Source organism: Arachis ipaensis, chromosome B10, assembly GCF_059453495.1.
Source record: "Arachis ipaensis isolate K30076 ecotype BB chromosome B10, ASM5945349v1, whole genome shotgun sequence".
Taxonomy (NCBI): domain Eukaryota; kingdom Viridiplantae; phylum Streptophyta; class Magnoliopsida; order Fabales; family Fabaceae; genus Arachis; species Arachis ipaensis.
The window spans coordinates 4,223,231-4,243,567 of record NC_142435.1 but is presented as its reverse complement, the minus strand read 5'-3'; the positions used below and the strand labels follow the sequence as shown (position 1 = coordinate 4,243,567).

At 38.9% G+C, this 20,337-nt stretch overlaps 2 protein-coding genes, 1 non-coding gene and 1 pseudogene across 5 annotated transcripts; 1 reads left to right on the top strand and 3 right to left on the bottom strand.

Annotated features, from left to right (window-relative positions):
• Positions 1 to 177: 177 nt before the first annotated feature.
• Positions 178 to 3,263, bottom strand: LOC107619968 (isoflavone reductase homolog; annotated as a pseudogene).
• A 4,142-nt stretch (positions 3,264 to 7,405) lies between these two features.
• Positions 7,406 to 13,031, top strand: LOC107621548 (Pentatricopeptide repeat (PPR) superfamily protein). Of its 3 annotated transcripts, none has more exons than XM_021112976.2 (5): positions 7,406 to 7,929; positions 7,997 to 8,173; positions 9,595 to 11,286; positions 11,569 to 11,686; positions 12,212 to 13,031. In XM_021112976.2, exon 3 carries the CDS (start codon positions 9,771 to 9,773, stop codon positions 11,208 to 11,210), a length of 1,440 nt encoding a protein of 479 aa, XP_020968635.1. In that variant the 5' UTR covers positions 7,406 to 7,929; positions 7,997 to 8,173; positions 9,595 to 9,770; the 3' UTR covers positions 11,211 to 11,286; positions 11,569 to 11,686; positions 12,212 to 13,031. The 3 variants fall into 3 exon arrangements, with proteins under 3 accessions (XP_020968635.1, XP_088359696.1, XP_088359694.1); XM_088503570.1 differs by having other exon boundaries at positions 7,431 to 7,929; positions 12,190 to 13,031; XM_088503568.1 differs by having other exon boundaries at positions 7,431 to 7,929; positions 12,183 to 13,031.
• LOC107621550 (protein DMP6) lies at positions 12,086 to 12,791 on the bottom strand. Its single transcript, XR_015904789.1, has one exon. It is a non-coding gene; the product is annotated as a protein DMP6 (transcript).
• Positions 13,032 to 14,069: 1,038 nt separating the features above from the next.
• LOC107621932 (protein DMP6-like) lies at positions 14,070 to 14,949 on the bottom strand. Its single transcript, XM_016323898.3, has one exon. The coding sequence runs from the start codon at positions 14,875 to 14,877 to the stop codon at positions 14,257 to 14,259; it is 621 nt and encodes a 206-aa protein (XP_016179384.1). The 5' UTR covers positions 14,878 to 14,949; the 3' UTR covers positions 14,070 to 14,256.
• Positions 14,950 to 20,337: the final 5,388 nt, after the last annotated feature.

Genomic DNA, 20,337 nt, shown 5'->3' with positions numbered 1-20,337 from the left:
TAAGCCAATTCATGCCATAGAGATAGCTGTAAGTTCTTCTTCAACTCATCCAAAACGGCCCTGCCTCCTGCGTGGATGCAAAAATGTTCGAATGCAAGCTTGAAATCTAGAATATATGCTTTGACTTTCGTCTTTAAAAGTTTCTTGGCAACCAATGTTGCAAAGATTAGCAACTGCTCAAATTTTGAAAGTACAAGAGGGCTTAATGTGGTGATGGTGATGTTGGTTTTCAAAGCATCCCCTGCAATTGTCATAAGGTCTTTTCTCTTTTGATAATGTGACACCAACTTTGCCATTGGCATCATCTTCTTGTTTAACGCAGCTAAAGCTCTTGTCTTCACTAGCCTTGTTCGTGTGAACAGTGTGAAAAATTTGGTATTTCGACCGTCTCCTGAGGTAGAGAATCTTGTTAAAGGTGTGGGGGTCATTGATGGTCTTTATAGTGTAGGTGGCGACATCGTCTTCATCGACGAAAATGGCCTTGAGTGTGCCATCTCCGAAGAGGTGGACCTTTTCCCTGGGAGGCACAAAAGACCCCATCTGAGACAGGCTGCCCGCAAAGTAGCTCACAAATAGGTTGGCGGAGATGTATGTGAAAGGGATATTTGCTTCCTCTATCGCCTTCCTCACAACCATCTTGTCCTCAAATGTCACCCTTCATGGCTCTAACGCTTCCCCCATCTTCGCTGGGTCCAATCCAAACTCCATCGGCAAAAAGCGCTACGGACATACAAGACTAGACTATTAATTGATTGATGATGAAATTAGAAACTAAAATGAATTGAATGAAACCTTGACATTGCCGGCTTCCTTAATGGCATTAATGAGGTTGAGCTGCAAGCCAATGCTGTGGCTCCTGATATGGACACCAGAGATGGCACTGATGACAACATCCACCTTCTTGACGGCATCCACAAGGCTCTAGTGGTTGGAGAAGGATGCCTCTATAAGGTGGGCAACATCCAATCATGATTTTGCTTTCAGTTTCAAAGAGTAACAACAAAGAAGCTGGAGAAGAACTTCATGAGCAAAGAGAAGAAGATGAAGAATGATAGAGATGGGATGCTGAAAATAGGCAAAAGGACCACAATGGATCAAATAGTTCCAATTGCCACCTCAGCTAGCCGTTATATACGCCAGCGTGGCATGTCAGTGCCATGTGCCGCAGGTAAATTGGCCGGAGATATAGAGAGGGACCAACGTGGTGCATTTTTAACAAAGTCTGGGACATAAACAGTGCAATTGGTAAGTCAAGGATTAAATCGGTGCAACTTGTGAATCTCAGAAACCACTTTGGGGTTTAACTCCTATAATTAGAGAAATGAGACATAATATTGAATTTGATAGCTAGAGATTATAACTAATATTTGATTTATGTATAGTTTAATATAAATACAAATATATAAATATTGAAGATATAAATATAGTGACACAAATATTTTTTCAATTTATTTAATAAGTAAGTACAAAATACAACAATAAATTAAGTATTTATAAAATATCAATATTGTCCTTACCAATAAATACTATTATACCACCACTACTATTACTATTTTTTTCTGTCATTGTCTAAACAAACACCTTCATTTTTCTACCATAGTTAACAACTCTTGAACTAATAAAAAAAATTAATCAAACAAAATAACCTAAGATATTTAACAAACATTAATCAAAATTTAGATAAATAAAATAAATTAAATTATAAAATATATATATAAAGCAAAGAACGCTCCATCATCAAACGGTTCTAGCCATTTGCTTCCAACAACACCAAGATCTTTCTTTTATCTTCAGTTCAAAGATCCACCAGTAAGGCTAGTAACTATTGTTGTAACTTCGAGCTCAAATATGGCAAAAATGATGAAGTTTTTGAACAAGAGAGACAGAGGCAGAAGCAAGTCGAAAAAAAAAAAGAATAATGGTAGATCTGAAAGCTGATGGTATTAGAGACGATGATAGATACGACACAGAGCAGCAACAATGGAGGATTTGGGCATAAATGAAGTTTGATGCAACAAGAAGTAAAAGAGGCAGAGAAATAGCCAAAGAAAAAGAAGAAAAAAGGTGAATGGACGAAGATGAAGAGGAGGAAGAAAAAAAGATTTAGTTATATTGGAAGAGGAATATATCAAGATGAAGAAAAGAAAAATGGAGGTGAGGAGATGGAGGAATCGAGACTCCTTTAGAAAGATGAAGTGGGAGGGGATGTAGGAAGAATGGTAGTGTAAGGAATTTTATAAATTTAGCAACGGTAAAATTGCCTAAAAAAAATAGTATAATATGTGTCCAGCTTTAAAAATTCTTGTGTCATCATTTTGAAGAGACACAAATTACATGTGTTTAGTGTGCAAGTGTGAGTAAACGTGTCCTTTATAAATTTATGCCTTACAAAACAAACATTAGACATGTACTTTTATGCCTATGTCTATAACGAACATATGCATCAACCAAACACTATTTTGAGACTTCCAAAAAATAGAGACACAAATAATTGAAATTTATAAAGATGGTGATTGAAATTTTTATAATACTTTTTTAAAAAATAATATCGTTTAACTTTTCAAAATCTAAATATATTTCTCAGTCTCCATATTTATCTTAAACTAAACATGATAATGAAACATAATTCAGTTTAGTTTATTTTACACCAAACACAATACAAAAACTTAATTTAGTTTCTGTCTCTCGGTCTCTGTCTCTTAGTCTCTATCTCTCAGTGTCTATATCTCAACCTTCCTTCCAAATGCAGCCTTAGTTTCTTTTGTTGTAACACTTAGGAGAGTATGTTTGAATTGATAATAGACATAGTTGAAAAAACCAGACTGACTCGAGTAGTCAAACTGAAAAGCCGACAACTTGGCCTCTAGGTTGATCGGGTCTAGACATTGGACTGGATAAGAAACAAACCCGGTGAGTACCGGTTTGACTCGGTTAAATTTATAAAATTAGTGAACCATCATATTTGAGAAATTCGGACCGGTTCTGAAATATTTAAAACCCTTGCCCCTAAAACCCCACAACGATGTTGTTTGACGTATTTTTAAAAAACCAAAAACCCCTAGGCTAGTTCTGAAGTCTGAACCATGGTTTTAAAAATTGAACCAAATCAGTCAGTTTGACCGATCTAACAGTGAACCGGTAGCAATCACGGTCCGATTAGCCTCTTGACCGTTGGTTAGAAAACCATTGAACTGCTGAGCTGGCCAAGAATTGCCCGGTTGGATCGGACTTGAAACTGGCCGGTTCAAAGAAAACGGTGTCATTTTTTGCTTAAGCACTCGAGCAGCTCTCTTCACATCTTACTCACTCACTTAAGCTACAGAACTCTAAACCATGGTTCTGAAAATTGGACCGAATTGTTCGGTCGAACTAGTCCAATAAAAAACCGGTGATGAAAATGATTCAATCCGATGTCTAAAACCGTAAATTTGAAAACCGCTTAAAATTTGAGAACCGGCCGGTTGGACCGGACCGGGAACCGGCTGGTTCTTAAAAAACGACGCCGTTTGCTTAATTTAAAAACAAAAAAACGAAACCTCACCCCCACGGCCCTTCCCCCAGCAAAGAAAGGGAAAGCAAAGCCATTCTCTTCAAAGTTCAAAACCCAAACCAAACCCTACATTCTTCATCGGTTCTGCGGGCGCCGGTCGTGGTTGTCGGCGCCTCCGATGCTTCCTCCTTCCCCTGTCCCAAACCCAGACTCTGTTCTAGCTCGGCACGTCGTCCATCCATTTGTGGCTTCTCTGTTCGAAGCTTCGAGCTGCTCGCGTCGTCTCGCCGCTCGCCATCGTCTCTTCATGGTCCTGCTCTCCGTCGAAGGTTAGTGGCGCTGCTTACTGGGTTTTTCACTGTTTCCTTTTATTGCAGATGATATATACATAGAAGTTGTAGACTGATAATGTCATGGGTAATTCAGTTTGCTGCATTGCATTACTAAGTATCTTTGTTCTAATGAATAAGAAAAAAATATAAATTGATGTGAATCGAACAGGTTCTGCTCTTGTGAACAGGTTTTGCACTTGACTATGGAATAGGTAACTGTTGTTGAAATTAGTGCTAAAAATGGATTTGTTATGCTGCTGCTGCTATAAACTAATTTCTTTCTAGCTCTTGACCTCTTGTTAGGAAGTTTCACATGCCACATACTTAATTCTGTGTAGTATGTATTGCAAAGGGTACAATGAAGCTAGGCCGGTTAGCAAAGGAATTAGCAGCCGATGTATATATTAAACGCAGAGCCAAAGGACTGCTTCCTCGTCCAATGGGTTATGTAACAATTAAGTGTCAATTTTAGTTGTGTCATTCCTTTAATAATTATTTGGCAAAAGAATTTCTCTTATTGCTCAAAAGAATTTCTTTCCTTATCTAATATCTATACAAGGAAAACATAATTTAAACGGTATGGGTAGTAATTTTGTACCTCTTTATCTGTTGCAGCATTCTTATAACTCCTAAATGATATAAATATAGTGAAACACATTGTTTGAGTGAAAGTTTGGATCAGTAAATTGCATAACCAAAATAATCTATCTGATTGCTGTGTATAATCTTTAGGCTATTTCTTGTGTTTTTCATTTTACGAAAATAAGTTTATTTTTCTTTTAAGTTTTACACTAGTTCTCACTCTTTAGTACTTGTTTCAAATGAATATAACTAAGTTGAAGTGAATTATTCATGTCATTTTGTAAAGGTTCGAGCTGGAAAGTCATCATTGATTAACCCTTTACTAAAGCGAAGAATGTGCCCTACAGCCCCCAGACCAGGAGTTACAAGAGAATTGAGGTAATTTATTCATTTTATTTGTTACCAAGAGGTTGAAAGTGTTTTGAAAATTGAAAGAGTTTCTTAATTGTTCATGAACTTGTATTCTGTTAAAGTTGAAACTAATGGCTTCTAATGTTGAGTACTTAACAAGTTTTTGTGAATTTTGATGATAGGATGACAAATTTTCATGTTGGCATTTAATATTTAGGTATTTCTTTTACTATTTAACTTTTGAGTTTGTATTTTAATAAGATCATATGGCTTTGGTTGATGACATTTCATGTAGTGTTTAAATTTGGAAGATATTTTAAGATTTATATTAGACTATAATTATATTTTAGGATGTTTATTTATAATTTATTTATTATTTTATTCTAAAACAGTTTTTTCAGTTGAACCACGGTTGGACGAGTAGACCAGTGAACCAATGACTAGAGCAGTTTGATGACCGGTCCGGTTCTCAGAATAATGATCTAAACCATATCACTCCCCCTTCTCCAACCCTAGCTGCCGCTGCCGCCGCCGGTCCGTCGATCCACTGCTGCCATCCGTCCGTGTAGCCACTGCCCCCAAGTCTGCAACTCCTGCTCTCTTCTTCCACGAGCTCTCGGCGCATCCCCTGCTCTCTTCATCTTCTCGCCATCATCTGGTTGGCGTCGTCCGTCAATCAAGGGTCTGTCGCCATCGTCTTCGAAGGTCAGTGAATGTCTTGCTCGCTTGTTCTTCACTTGTTCAGTTATTCTTCGTTTTTTTATTTACTATTTTATGCTCTTTTTCTGCGATTAGCTCTGGTTTTGTGTGTTGTGATTTTATTGACTAGTGAATGTCTTGTGATTAGCTCTGATTTTTTGCTGATTTTGTGTGTTGTGTTTTATTATTTTGTTTTGTGATTTAATTGTACCTAGATTGTGACTCTGTTGATTATTTGATGACAATTGTTGCACTGTTTCTGACTGACTGCTTGTTTGATTTTAGATTTAGTGAAACACCTTTTAGGATAAGCCTTGAATCACCTTCAGGGTGGAAATCTCCTTGGTTCATAAACACATTTCTGTCTAGCCCTAGGATTGATACCAAAATTACAATTGAGGTATTGTTGATTCTGTTGGATAATTAGTTAATTACTTTCTTGAAGTGGATTTGAATCAACGGTCTGTCGGCATAGTCTTTGAAGGTCAGTGGCTCAGTGCTCACTTGTTCTTCACTTGGTCATGTTTTTTTTTTTATGTAATTGCTTTATTGATCAATGTCATCACAACAAAGATTTATAGGATGAAGAAAGGATTTTGGTTTCTCTTATAGCAAACTTTGAACTCTGAACCCACCCCATCCCCAGCTCTCACTCTCACTTTCAAAAACAGCATACCACACAGAGGCACAGCGCTGGCAGCTCACCTCGGTTCACCGCCACCACACGCTCGCCGCTGTCTGCTGCGCCTCTTGCAGATCCTCCACATCGTGTGCTCGCGAGTCGCATCTCGCCTCTCTCCTTCGTTTGTGCTGTGTGCTCGGCCGCTCGCGCCTCCGTGGGTGAGTGCTCGAGCTGTGCTTCCTGCGGCCATGCAGCGTGTCGTCGTCGTCCACCATCACACACCCAACGCCTGGTGTGCTTCACTGCCCGTATCTTGCTTCTCTTCCTGCAGCTGTGCTTCCTGGTGAGTACTCATGTCTCCCCGCGCCGCGCCTCCGCCCCTCCCTCGCCTCTCTTCCGTGGTTGTTGCCGCCTGAACTGCTGCTCGTCGCCCACCTTCTGCCTCTGTAACAACAGGGGAGCATTTAATTTATTTTCCAGTTTTTTTCCAGGTTGATTCATTGATGTTGTTGCTGTGAATTTTATTGTTGATTGGTTTATGAGCTGATTAGAAATAAATATGGCAGTGGTTGAATTGAAATGTTGAATTGGTTTCTGAATTGGTTTATGAATATGAATATGCAGGGGTTTTGCTGATTATGAATATGGTTTAATTGTTGAATATGCAATGGTTTTGTTAATTGTTGAATTGGTTTATGAATTGGTTTCACTGATTATGAATTTTGTTGATTGTTGATTGTTGATTGTTGTTGCTGTAATGATGCTGGTTTGTTTTGTTATGAGATAGTTAGTTGATTGAATTTTTTTTCTTTTATGGGATTTTAAGATGGCTTCATCAGAAACACCATCATCCCAAGAACATCAAATGAAGATAGATACCTAGACTTTGAAATTACTCCTTGGACATAGTTTATGGATTGTTATTCTTATTGTGTCAAATTAAGATACTATTGTAGTAGCACCGACTAATTTTATTTTTATGTCTATTTTCGTACTAGTTATTTTTAGAATGAGACTTGATTGTTGTTCAAATGTTATTGAAGACATGTATGTCAAATTTTAATTTATGTTTTTGACTATTTTATATTTTTAGCAAGGTTCTGAAAACCGGACCGGACCGGCCGTTTCGACCGGATTAACCGGGAACCGGTCATTTGGCCGGTTCGGTTAGCCTATAGAACCGTTCTGCAAAAAACCGGTTAAAAAACCGGCTGAACCGGTGGTTAACCGGCAAACCGAGCGAACCGTACGGGTTTTTTCAAGTCCCGGTTCGCTGATCCAACAATCAAAACAGCGCCGTTTTGATTCCAGAGAAAACAAAAACCCAGTGCTGACTTATCCCCTTTCTTTCTCTAACAAACACACCCTCACCAACCCAAGATTCTCCTAAACGGCGAAACCCTGTTAGAGCCACCATCACCATCTCCCCTTTCATTCTGCTCTTCTCCTCGCTCCGCCAGAAGCTAAGGTCGGTTCGGGGCTGTTGTTGGCGTCGCCGTTTTCTTTCTCTAACAAAAAACCCAGTGCTGACTTATCCCCTTTCTTTCTCTAACAAACACACCCTCACCAACCCAAGATTCTCCTAAACGGCGAAACCCTAAACCCAAGATTTTCCGTCCGAGCTCTCTTTGTCGCTGCTTCTTTGCTCTTCACTGTTGGTCGTTGCCGCTTCTCCACTCCTCGCCGTGGGTCGTCACTGCTTCTCCCCTTCTTGCCGTGTCGTTTCTTCTTCTCACCTCCTCGTCGTTTTTGGATGTGGCCCCTTCTCGTCTCCCCGCCATTCTTGTCGTCGCTGCCTCTCCTCGCTGGCTCTATGCTGTCTTTTCCTCTCCTTCATTGGCAATTCAGATAACGTAAAACATCCCCTTTATCCTCTTCAATAATGTTCAATTTGTTGTAATTGTATTACATTGTTCATAGGAGTGGGAAACTGCTGCTGCCGCCTCCGTTGCACTCAAGAACTTCCGTCTTCGTGCTATCGGCGTTCGCTACTTCGATCTCACCAACCCCTGTTCGCTCTCCATCCCCTGTTCGCTCTCAAGAATCGCCTGGTCGCCGTCGTCCGCGCGCTCAACAGCTCTTCGTCGTCCGTCGAAGGTCAATACTCACTGCTAGTGGCTTGTTCTCTGTGTTTTTTTTTTTTTATTGTCTGTTCAGAAATCAAACCCTCTTCGTGCTTGTTCATCGATGGTCAGTGATAGTCATTTCTAGTGTTTTTGTTTTCATTGCTTGATGATTATTGATTAAGTGATGCGTTGCTGTTTTCTTTTTTTACTTTGTGCTTGAGATTGAATGCTCTGTCAGTGCTTAGTGCTTGTTCTTAGTTGATTGGCTTTGCTCACTACTCTGGCTTGTTCTGGCCTGCTCTTGATTGATTAACTCTGTTACTGGCTTATTGATTGATGATAAATTGCTACTGATAAGCTGTTACTGTTTTGTTAGGGATAAATTGTTACTGTTACTTATAAATTGTTAGGGATTAGCTGTTACTGTTTTGTTATGTTTGTTGCTTAATGGTAAAATAGAAATCAAATCAAATGTTGTTTGTTGCTGAATGATAATTTTTGTTGCTGAATGCTGTTGGTAGTATTAATTCTGTGCTGCTATTAATTCTTTGGCGGTGCTGCTGCTGTTTTTAATTTTGTGAATGATTTATTAATTTCAATGAAAAATTTGCCACAGATGTTGAGGGACTCTTAAGCTTATATGAAGCTTCACATCTTAGGATTCATGGAGAAGACATATTAGATGAAGCTCTTTGATTCACCTTAAATCCATTGATCTTTGTTGCCTATGTTAGTTAGTGTTTGTTGATGGCCTGGAGTTTTGAGCTGTTTGTTAGATGAGTTTAGTTGTGATAAATTTTGATAACTGTTATATTTTGAGAAGGTTTGGTTCAGTAATTAGGTTGAGCTTGAGTTTAGATTGTGATAAATTTTGATAATTGTTATGTTTTGAGAAGGTTTGGTTCGGTGATTAGGTTGAGCTTAATTGTAGAAGAGGTCTTGCTACTCAGTTGTAAGATTGTACAGTATTAACTTATTAAATGATTAGAATTGCATTTTGTTTGAATAGTGTTGACCTATTGAATAGTATTCAATGATTGGAATTGCATTTTGTTATAGATGGTGGTGATTTTCTTATGGAATGACTAAGTTTGTATTACACTACAAGTATGTGTTAGGCGTTTATTTATAATTTATTTATTATTTTATTATTAAACGGTTTTTCCGGTTAGACCACGGTTGAACCGATGAACCAGTGAACTAGTAACTAAAACGGTTCGATGACCGGTCCGGTTTTCAAAACCTTGATTTTTAGTTAAATAAGACCGGGTCAACCGGTTAAACCAATGACCCAGTAGTCTGACCGGTTCGATCACCGGTCGGATTTGACAACTTGCTTAATAGGTAAGTGAGGTGAAATTTTTTTGAGCTTCTTGAATATTACTTTGTTTATTTATTGTTGTTTTGATCATTTCCAATTATTAATATGTGATTATTGACCGGCTCTACCAGGTTGAGGCTGAATTGGTCACCCACCTCATCATGCACGACACATGTTTGATGAAATTCTCCATACACCTTTTATGCATAAAACAAGCTCCTACCCTTGAGCAATGTTGTTCGTGATGCTTTGCCTTTGAAAGTTTTCAAAATCTGTCATTTCTTTCTCTGTGTTATGATTTGGAGTTATGGGCTCCAAAACATTGTTTAAGTGGCCAAAGCAAATTACAAATTCCCTGGTTGAGCAGCTGATAAAAACAGAAAGGGATATACACAGAGCTCTTCTTGTGTTTGACTCAGCAACAGCTGAATATAGCAATGGCTTTCGTCATGATCACAAGACTTTTGGTATCATGATCTCTAAGTTGGTTACTGTGAACCAGTTTCGGTTAGCAGAAGGATTGCTTGAGAGAATGAAGCAAGAAAATTGTGAGGTTACAGAGGACATATTCTTAACTATTTTCAGAGGTTATGGACGTGTGCATAGGCCACTTGATGCCATGAGGGTATTCCTGAAGATGGAACACTTTAAGTTGCGGCCCAGTGTGAAGTCATATCTTACAATAATGAATATTCTTGTGGAGGAAAACCATTTAAAGAGGGCCCTTGGTTTTTACAGGGAGATGAGAGGAACAGGCATTCCCCCTAGTGTTGTTTCCCTCAACATTTTAATCAAAGCCCTCTGTAAGAGCAATGAAACCATTGACGTGGCTTTGCAGATATTTCGCGAGATGCCAAACCGGGGATGCCAGCCAGATTCTTATACATATGGCACATTGATTAATGGGCTATGTAAACTGGGAAAAGTCAGTCAGGCAAAAGAGCTGTTCGATGAGATGGAGCAGAAAGAATATGCACCATCTGTTGTTACCTATAGTAGTATGATACATGGGATGTGCCAATCTAATAACTTGGATGAAGCCATGCAATTGCTTGAAGAGATGAAAAGAAACAGCATTGAGCCAAATGTTTTTACTTATACTTCTTTGATGGACGGTTTATGTAAAAGTGGGCATTCATTACGAGCATTAGAGCTTTTAGAAATGATGATTATAAAACGTCATTTGCCTAACAATGTCACTTATACAACCTTAATTGATGGGCTATACAAAGAAGGAAAGCATAGGGAAGCTGTGGATGTTCTTGACAGGATGAGGCTTCAAGGTTTGAAACCAAGTGCAGGGCTGTACGGGAAAATCATAAAGGGCTTCTGTGCTGAATGCAGCTATCAAGAAGCTGCGAACTTCATCGATGAGATGGTGCTTGGCGGTATTAAGCCAAGTCGAGTGACTTGGGGGCTTCATGTTAGAATGCATAACATGGTGATCCAAGGCCTTTGTAGTAGTATTGATCCACCCCGTGCATTTCAGTTGTATCTTAGTACACGAACTAGAGGTGTTTCAATTGAAGTTGGCACTTTTGATTGTTTAGTCAAATGTTTTTGCAAGAGGGGAGACCTGCACAAAGCTGCTCGAATTCTTGATGAGATGGTATTAGATGGCTGCATTCCAGATGAGGGAATATGGAATGCAGTAATAGTTGGACTTTGGGATCGGAAAAGAGTTAGAGAAGCCACTGAGCTACTGCTTGCTGAACTGAAACAGAAATTTGTTGAAGCTGAAAGTTGAAGCTTGTAAAATTTTATACCACATGTATGCGCATTGCATTTTCCAAAGTCTTGGGTAATGGGTAAATTAAATTCAGGTAATTGCAAAATTACTTGTTATGACTCATAATCTGCTCTCTTCTTGTTTTAGGTATAAGAGGAGTTGATACTCTAGTTACAATAAATTGGCTATATTCCAAATGCTCCTCACTCTTTTCATAATGCAATTTTCCACCTAAGGGAATTAATAGTTTCTATTGGTAGTTTATTCAATGATATCTACTCCAAACACAGTCAATATTTAGATGGCTATTACTGAATGCTGAATAAATGTTCATTGAAGAGACAATATTGACCCATCCTCTTTCTGGTTGTGTCAGGGGAAGATGACAGGCTAATGTTAAAAGTCTATGGTGAGGATAAATTAACTATGCATCAAATCTCTTCTGGAAAACGGTTGTGAAAGTATGAGACAAGGAGCAAGACAAGTTATTTAAGGTAGATTCAACTTGTTTAGGGGTTTCTGAAGCAATCAATTATCCGTAGAATATTTGGCTTAATGATGAGTTGATAGATAAGTCTTTCTTGTGATAGCTTTAGAACAGCCTTAAATATTAAACGAAATTATTGAAAAGGGAAAACTAAATTGGATAACATGCCATATAAATAACGAGGTTCTGCCATCAAGTGAATATACATATCACCACATGGACAAGAAAATGATGAAAAGGGTTTATTATCCATTCACTGACTGGGGTTACATACACGGTTCCAATACAATATTGAGCATTACAACATACAAATGGGAAACTAACCAACTTCAACTGCTTCTAAGCGAAGTAGTTATATAATTTATCCACATTTGAGAATAAGTATACATGACTGCCACATATAGCATGTTCCCAACATGATAAATCACTAATCAATTAAAATTATTGAAATTGAAGTTCATTACAAACATGAATGTAAAAGATGAGTATTAACTTGTTGAAAGTGGGAAGCCAATTCCATGTCTCTTTGTAGGAAATACAACAAAGAAAATGCTGCAGAAAATGCCAATGCCCACAGGCAATACTCTGAGGATTTCCTCTGTCTCTAGAGATGGCTCTGGAAAGAAGCAACTTACTACATTCTGATCAAATAATGCAATTGCTGCAAACAACAAAGCTGATACCGCTGCATGCATGAAATCTATAAACCGCAGTTTATATTTAGCAGCAAATTCTGGTGGAAGTGTGGTTGATCCATCGATAAGCCACAGGCCTGAAAATGTGGCAAACCCATAACAGATGTTCCCCTTGCTGTCTTTTATGCTATCTGTGAAGCATAGCAGGATGCATAAGGCACCACAGATAGCTACAAGTACAGCAGTCATGGTCTTGCTGACCAAGTCGCAGCTGCCCTCGTTTGTGAAGATTGGAGACAGAAGACGGAAAGCAAGGACAGTGCCAGTAGGTAGAAGGTTTGCCAAGTTTGCTGTGCTCTCAAATGTCTGGGTAATGGCTTTCTGAATCTGGTTCCTCTCTGCCTCCGGAATCTCTGCATTGCTCAGGAGTGGGAGCTTTTCTTCTTGATTCTGGGTACCACTTGCTTCAGCATCCATGGCTTATAGAAAGACCTTTCAGCTGCCTCTATCTTCTGTTCTGTTTTGGTCACGTTTGTGCTGTGCCTTTGCAGCATTGGATTGTTGGAAATTTATAGTTAGGCAAACTTGAGTAGTTCCAAAGAGAGAGAAAGGAATGCTAAGAGAGGTTATATGCCATTTCGTGAAAGAAACACAAACTGAAAAACATGATAATGATGTTTTTTGCTGTATTTTTCAAAGTAGAATAATTTTTGTATCCCATGTGGGTTTTTGTATTGCTTGAAAGCATGCATGACAGTTATGATTTATGAATTCAACTTGCTCACGGAGGAAAGCTATACACGGTAGATTGGAGGAATAGGTCAGAGTAATTAATTATGAAATAAAACAGAAACAGGTTGCTATTTTTTATGTTGAAATTTACCAACGTGGTGATTTTGCATTGTCATATCTTGACATTGATCCAGTTGAATTTTCTTTTTCCCTATTTCCTGGGAGTTATGAAAAGATGATGGTCAAAATTAACAATATGATCCATATATTTAAGGAATTCCAAGGGTTCCTTCCTTCCTTCCTATTACAAGAAAATAGAATTTGAACTTAAGATCTCATGCACGTGTAATATTACTACGGAATCCCTCACTAGTAAACCTTCATATTGGTTTAAATTAATATTCTAAGTGTGGTTAATCTTGCTCTTTTTAGAGGCGTTTTCCCAGAGTATAATTCAAGTTCTCCTTATTACTCTAAATCATACTATTTTTCTATGATTTTGCCACTATATCAACACTTTTGTTGATATTCTTTCTCTTTCAAGATATCTGTCATTCAAAAATTTTGGTAGATCGATAATTTAGTATATCTTAACTTAAATTGTATCTAGAATATATTGAGTATTTTATGTACAGAATTTTCAAATAACGGAAAAAGAAGGGAATGTAATTCAAGACTGAAATCCTCTGAACATATGACATCTCAGAATGCTTACATGTGCAAACTTACTATTTTTATATTTTTCAATAACGTGTAACTTGAATTCACGGATAATTTGTTCCAAACATGATTATCTCATTGTTTACACACACGAATATGGAACCAAGAGGAAAAGTATATGGAACTAAGAAGTGATTAGCTAAAAAGTAAACAACTTAACTAATTTATAATTATATTTAATTAATTTTATTTGTTTTTAATTTATAATATTTGATATTAATTGATTCTCACCCCTAAATTAAAATTTTGAATGATACGTTGGAGAAATAGGAACGAGGATCACAGAACTTCCAACAATCATGATTCTTAGTATATAAAAAAATTTATAAAATATATAAAAGAACATCCATTTAGTATGAAAAAGAAACATTCTGATACAAGAAACATCCTAATGCTTAGCATAAGCACTATCCACGTAGAGGTTTTGGATTCACCCAGAGGCATTTGGCTGGTTTTTGGCTGGTACTCTCTTGGTTCTCTAGCATTTTTGTTAATTTGTTGAAAGTGGGAAGCCAATTCCATGTCTCTTTGTAGGAAAAACAAGAAAGAACATGCTGCAGAAGACACCAATTCCAACCGGCAATGCAGTGAGTATTTCCTGTGTCTCATTATCTGGTGCTGGAAAGAAGCAATTCACCACATTCTGATCAAACAATGCAACCGCCGCAAACACCAAAACCGACATCACTGCATGCATGAAGTCTATAAACCTGATGCTATACTTAGCAGCAATTTCAGGTGGAAGAGTGGTTGATCCATCAATGATCCACAAGCCTCTAACCGTGGCAAAACCATAGCAGATGTTTCCCTTGCTGTCTCTGAAGCTATCAGTGAAGCATAGAAGGAAGCAGGACACGCCACAGATAGCTACAAGGAAAGAAGTCATTGTCTTCGCGGTCGAGTCGCAGTTGCCAAGGTTTGTGAATATCGGAGACAGAAGCTGGAATGCGAGGACGGTGCCTGTAGGAAGAAGGTTTGCCAAATGTGCTGTGCTCTCAAATGTTTGGCTAATTGCTTGCTGAACAAGGTTCCTCTCTGCTTCTGGAACCTCTGTGTTTCGCAGAAGAGGGAGCTTTTCCTCATCTTTGTCATGTTCAAGCTTGATGTCCATGGCTTAAAAGATTGAGCTAACTCTGTTGTTGTGTTTTTGCAGCATAGCTTTATATGGAGGCAAAAAGAATGAGCTCATTTGAGTGGAGATAAAGAGTGGGGAAAAGAAAGGAAAGTATGTGAAGGGAGGTTTGTTATTTCTTGCAAGGAACACAAACTCAAAACTTGATGATGCAGTATCCATTATATTCCTTAGAGACACATGTATTTCTTTATGTTTCGCTTTTATTGCATGCAACTAGTTATTGCAAATAATTTAACGGATCACTACAAATTAGTATGTGTTATGTAAATCCTTTAACTTGTAATTCTTTTTTGTATTTGTTATATTATATAAGAAATAAACAATAAATATATGATTTTGAGACGGTTTTTTTTTTTTTTTTTGGTTTTCCACGGTATCCCCCAACCCGGCAGGTCAAGGACTAATCCGTCGCGGTACTGGGCTCCATTTAAGGGTTTGCCGCTGGCCAATGGGTTGCTGCATGCACAAGGCGAGATTCGAACCCCCGACACTTGCTTAAGCGGACTAGTGAGCTAACCACTAGACCAACCCAACTTGGTTGAGACGCTTTTTTTTTTATTTGTCATCATCTTGACACGCTTGAATTAATGACTTCACAAGTGTTATTTTTTTTTTTTTGGCCATGACTTCACCAGGTTTGAGTATATGCCAGACACGCATGTTTTTTTTTTGGTATTTAAACAGGCCCAGGCCCAGTAACACCTGGTGTTAATTTGGCAACTTGTCTTTTTCTGGACACATTCTATTTTATTTAACTCTTTGGACTTGTATAGGGTTGGGGCTCCTGGTTTTCGGCGATTTGGGCTCATATGTGGGCCTGGACCCTGACCAAAAATTACTGAAATCTGCTGCTGGTAGAGTGGTAGTCATTCTCTAACCAAAAAAAAAAAAAAAAGAGAGGTAGTCATTCAAAATAATAAGAGAATTTGTACCCAAAATAAAATTTAAAAACATAATGGGAATCATCAATCATGTCTGAAAAATAAAAATAGAAATGTCTTTCTTTTTTGGTCATGGAAAATAGAATCATGTCTGAACATGACTCCATATGCACCCCAGAAGGGTTTCCGCTATTTTTGGTTTTATCCCAATTCCTAAGGTTGACCCCAAAAAAAAAAAAAACCCTAATTAATAAGAGAGTGAGTGAGTGGTGCTGCCACAATATATGTTGGCTGACTCACTTCAATAGATTAGCACAGTTGGTCTTGTTCCCTCCGTTCCCAACAGCTTCTTCTACTTCTATTATACTTAGAAAATTTCACAAATTTAATTTGCTACAATCTATTTAAGAAAATTAAAGCATTATGCATGCATGCTGTATGGTTGGTTCCGATTTTTTTCTTTTGTCTAAGGAAAGAAACAAAGCAAAAACTATCCTAAATTCGAGCGGATGATTCGTTGGAGATCAACACCAGGCTCAGACCAAATAACATGATTAGAGTTACTCTTGGCACCATATTTAGCCATCCAATCTGCAGCTCTATTTGCTTCTCGGGACACCCATTCAACATGAACAAGTCAAGGACGAGATAAAAGCTCCTGAATCTTGTGAACCAAATCTGTTACTTCAGATGAATATCCACTTGTAAGCTCATGCATGATGGGCAGAATGTCAAGGCAATCCGTTTCACATATAATATCCATCAAACCGCAATCCCAAGCTAAAACCAGCCCCCTCCAAGCAGCAAATAATTCACATCTGATTATAGACCAAGGGGGAATGCTTCCAGAGCAGCCCGAGATCCAATCTCCCTTAGAATCTCTAATAATACACACAAATCCCGCTAAATTTGAATCCATATGCAAGCTTGCATCACAATTAACTTTAAAACTATTGCCTACCGGTGGTTCCCAACACAGGCAATTTCGGAGAGACCTAAAGGCATTGCTTTGATTCCTGTAAACCTGTAAGTCCTTGGCGGTAATTCTGGCCAAGGCAACAACCTTATGGTCTGTCCAAGGGTTGTCAGTATTGAATATGTCATTGCACCTATGTCTCCATACCCACCAAAGTCCTGCACCAAAGGACGCCTCATTGTTAGCCAAGGCCTTCCGAAACCACTCTTCAAGAGCAGTACCAGCCGTCGAGTCCAGGATACTAGGATCCAACATATACCAGATTGCCTTTGATCGTTCACAGTCTCTAAGGCAATGCTCCATAGTCTCCTGCGCCTTCTCTTACACATATCTGAAGAAGCTAAATGCCGCTTGAATCGAAAGGTCTCAGTTGGTAGAGCATCATGTAAGCTAAGCCACATAGTAAATTTGAACTTCTCTGGAATGTTTGTGTTCCACAACCAGTTCCAATTACTGTTGGTATTCCAATTTAATATTTTCTTTAATAACCATCTGTAACCCTCCCTTGCACTATACTTTTTTGTTGCTGCAGGCCACCACTTCCACTGTGGCTCCAACTCAGTCAAACTAAGATATCTCAGACCACAAATAAACTGCTTAATCTCATGCGAAATAGGCGTGGTAAGACTATCAACCTCCCAAGGCACCCCTTTCCACAAGTCAGCCACCATGAAATCTGATTCAGAAATATGTACATAAGGAACAAGGTTGCAAAGCTTACCAAAAGGAGTCCACTCATCATACCAAATTGATTTGTGGACATCTCCAATATTCCAATGAAGCCCTTCCTTGAGATGCTCATAGGCACTAACAATGTTCTGCCAGGTAGCCGATGAAGAATTTCTACTGTTTCCGTTCATACCGGATTGATTCCTGAGATATTTATGCTTCAGAACCTGCACCCATAACTTCTCACTATTATATCCCATACCAACTTTTCCAAAAGCGCCATGTTAGCACAGGAAGTATCCCTAATACCCAATCATCCTGCCTTTTTAGGAGTTATGGCGACCTCCCACCTGACCAGAGGCAGCCCTTTTCCAGTCGCTTGGCCTTTCCACAAGAATTGTCTCATCAAAGAATCAATTTTATTACATGCATACTTCGGGAGAAGAGAAATTTGCATTTCATAAACTGGGATAGAGGCCATAACCGATTTAACAAGACAAAGCCTCCCTGCCTTATTCAGTAGGCATCCTTTCCAACTGGAGAGCTTCCTCGAAATTTTTTCAATAATCTCCTGAGCCGTCTTCCTGGAAGCTCTGGCATGACCGATGTTAATTCCCAGGTATTTACCCAAATCATTGCAGAACCGGATGTTAGAGACCCTGAGAGAACCCCTTTTCTCCTCTCCGACACCCTCTTGGAACACTGGGCCTTTGACTTATGAAGATTTACCTTTAAACCTGACGCTTTAGAAAACAAGTCCAAACAATGCATGACCTCTATTACTTGAGCTTTTGATGCCTTACAGAAAAGCAAAAGATCATCTACAAACATCAAATGAGAGAGTCGTGGTCCATTCCTAGAAACCGCAACTGGGTTCCACAAATCTTGGGAAACTCTATGAGAGATAAAGCAGGCAAGCATTTCCATACAGAGTACAAATAGATAAGGAGACATAGGATCTCCTTGCCTCAACCTTCTCTTCGGATTGAAATTTTGGAGCCTGTTCCCATTCCACAAAACTGCCAACGAAGAGGAAGTCACACAATTCAATATAAGATTAATGGTAGCCTTTGAAAACCCAAACTAGACCAAAGTAGCTTCCAGAAAACGCCAGTCTACCCTGTCATAAGCTTTTTCCAAATCAATCTTGAATGCCATGGTCCCTTTTCGAGACTTGGTGTTCCTCATGAAGTGCATAATCTCCTGAGCAATGATAATATTCTCTGTGGTTTCTCTTCCTGGAATGAACCCTCCTTGCAAAGGACCAATGATCTCCGACAGGAAAGGTTTGAACCTGTTAACTAGAACCTTTGTGATAATTTTATAAATTACATTACATAAGCTAATAGGCCGAAACTCCCATAAGAAAGAGAGAACTTCCACTTTAGGAATTAGAACTCACCCTCAAAGGCTCGCTTGACCAGTCCACACACATCGTTGCTAAGAAAGTCCCAGAACTTTTTGTAGAAAATTGCTTGAAATCCATCTGGCCCTGGGGCTTTAAACGAACTCATGGTCATCACAGCTCTTTTAGCCTCTTCAGACGTCACCGGTTCCACTAACTTTTGACAAGACTCAGTACTAAGAGACGGGCAAGGAAAAGGCCTCATGGCGTCCAGGTCAATATCCTCCCTTGTAGAAAAGAGCTTTTGAAAGAAAGAATTTGCCGCCATTTCTAGAGTCATAGTCTCCGTGGCCCAAGACCCATCCTCTAAAAATAACCCATGAATTTTGTTCCTCTTTCTCCTGATAACTGTCTGCAGATGAAAAAATTTTGTATTTCTGTCTCCACATCTCACCCATTGTTCTTTAGATTTTTGATACCACAACAACTCTTCTTGAAGAAGGACAGCATTCAGTTCCTGATGCAAAACTTGCTCTTTGATCCTAAGCTGTTGATCCTCCCGACTCTCCAGAGTAATCTGAACGTCATTCAAAAGCCTCTCCAACCCCCTTTTCTTAACAAAAATATTACCAAAAACCTTTTTATTGAAGCTAGTTGCATCTTTTTGAACCTCCAACAAATATTTGACTACATCCGGAGCTCCTCTATTCCAAGCTGTATCAACAACATTCCTAAAAAGAGGATGAGTCATCCACGCAGCCTGGAATCTGAACGGACGATGGCCCTTGGTAGCCCTCTTTGCCATCTTGCACCTAGTGAATAATGGGCAATGATCAGAGTGAAGGCGCACCAGCACCTCAGTATAAGCCTCCGGAAATATTAGTCGCCAGTCCTGGTTGATGACTACTCTATCAAGCTTCTTGGCCACCTGCACCCCACCTTTCACCTTCATATACCAAGTAAATCTTCTCCCAATAGTCCCCATATCAAACATCCCACAATCCTCCAATGTTTCCACAAATTGTTCTGCTCTGGCAAGTCTAAATTGCCCCCCTCTAACTTCACTCTGTAACAGAACATCATTAAAGTCTCCTAACACAATCCAAGGTCCGTGGATCATATTAGCAATCCTTGTCAAATCACCCCACAGTTCTTTACGCCGATGTATATGCGGATTAGCATACACCGCACTGCAGTAACTAGATGTATTGCCCATAGTGATTTCAAAACTGATACATTGATCAACTACATCCAATACTCTCACAGAAATATTTGAATTAGAACATAGAACCCAGATACCCTCACTATGACCATTAGCCTCAACAATACCAACACCCTGGTAACCTAGATTATTCCAAAAAGATTTCATCCTCTCGAAAGCAATATGGGTTTCAAACAGAATGAAAAAAGTAGGGTGAAATTTATTCGCTAACTCTTTACTATGAATTCGGGCCAATTTATTAGAGGCACCTCTAATATTCCAAAATAGAAAGCTTAAATCTAAATAATCCATAAAACAATTTGTATTGTAAAAAGGACCAACCTCAGCTGAAGTCCCTAACGAG

Excerpts from the sequence above, each read along its gene's own strand:
- LOC107621548 (XM_021112976.2), top strand. The coding sequence starts at position 9,771 with ATGGGCTCCAAAACATTGTTTAAGTGGCCAAAGCAAATTACAAATTCC.
- LOC107621932 (XM_016323898.3), bottom strand. The coding sequence starts at position 14,877 with ATGGACATCAAGCTTGAACATGACAAAGATGAGGAAAAGCTCCCTCTT.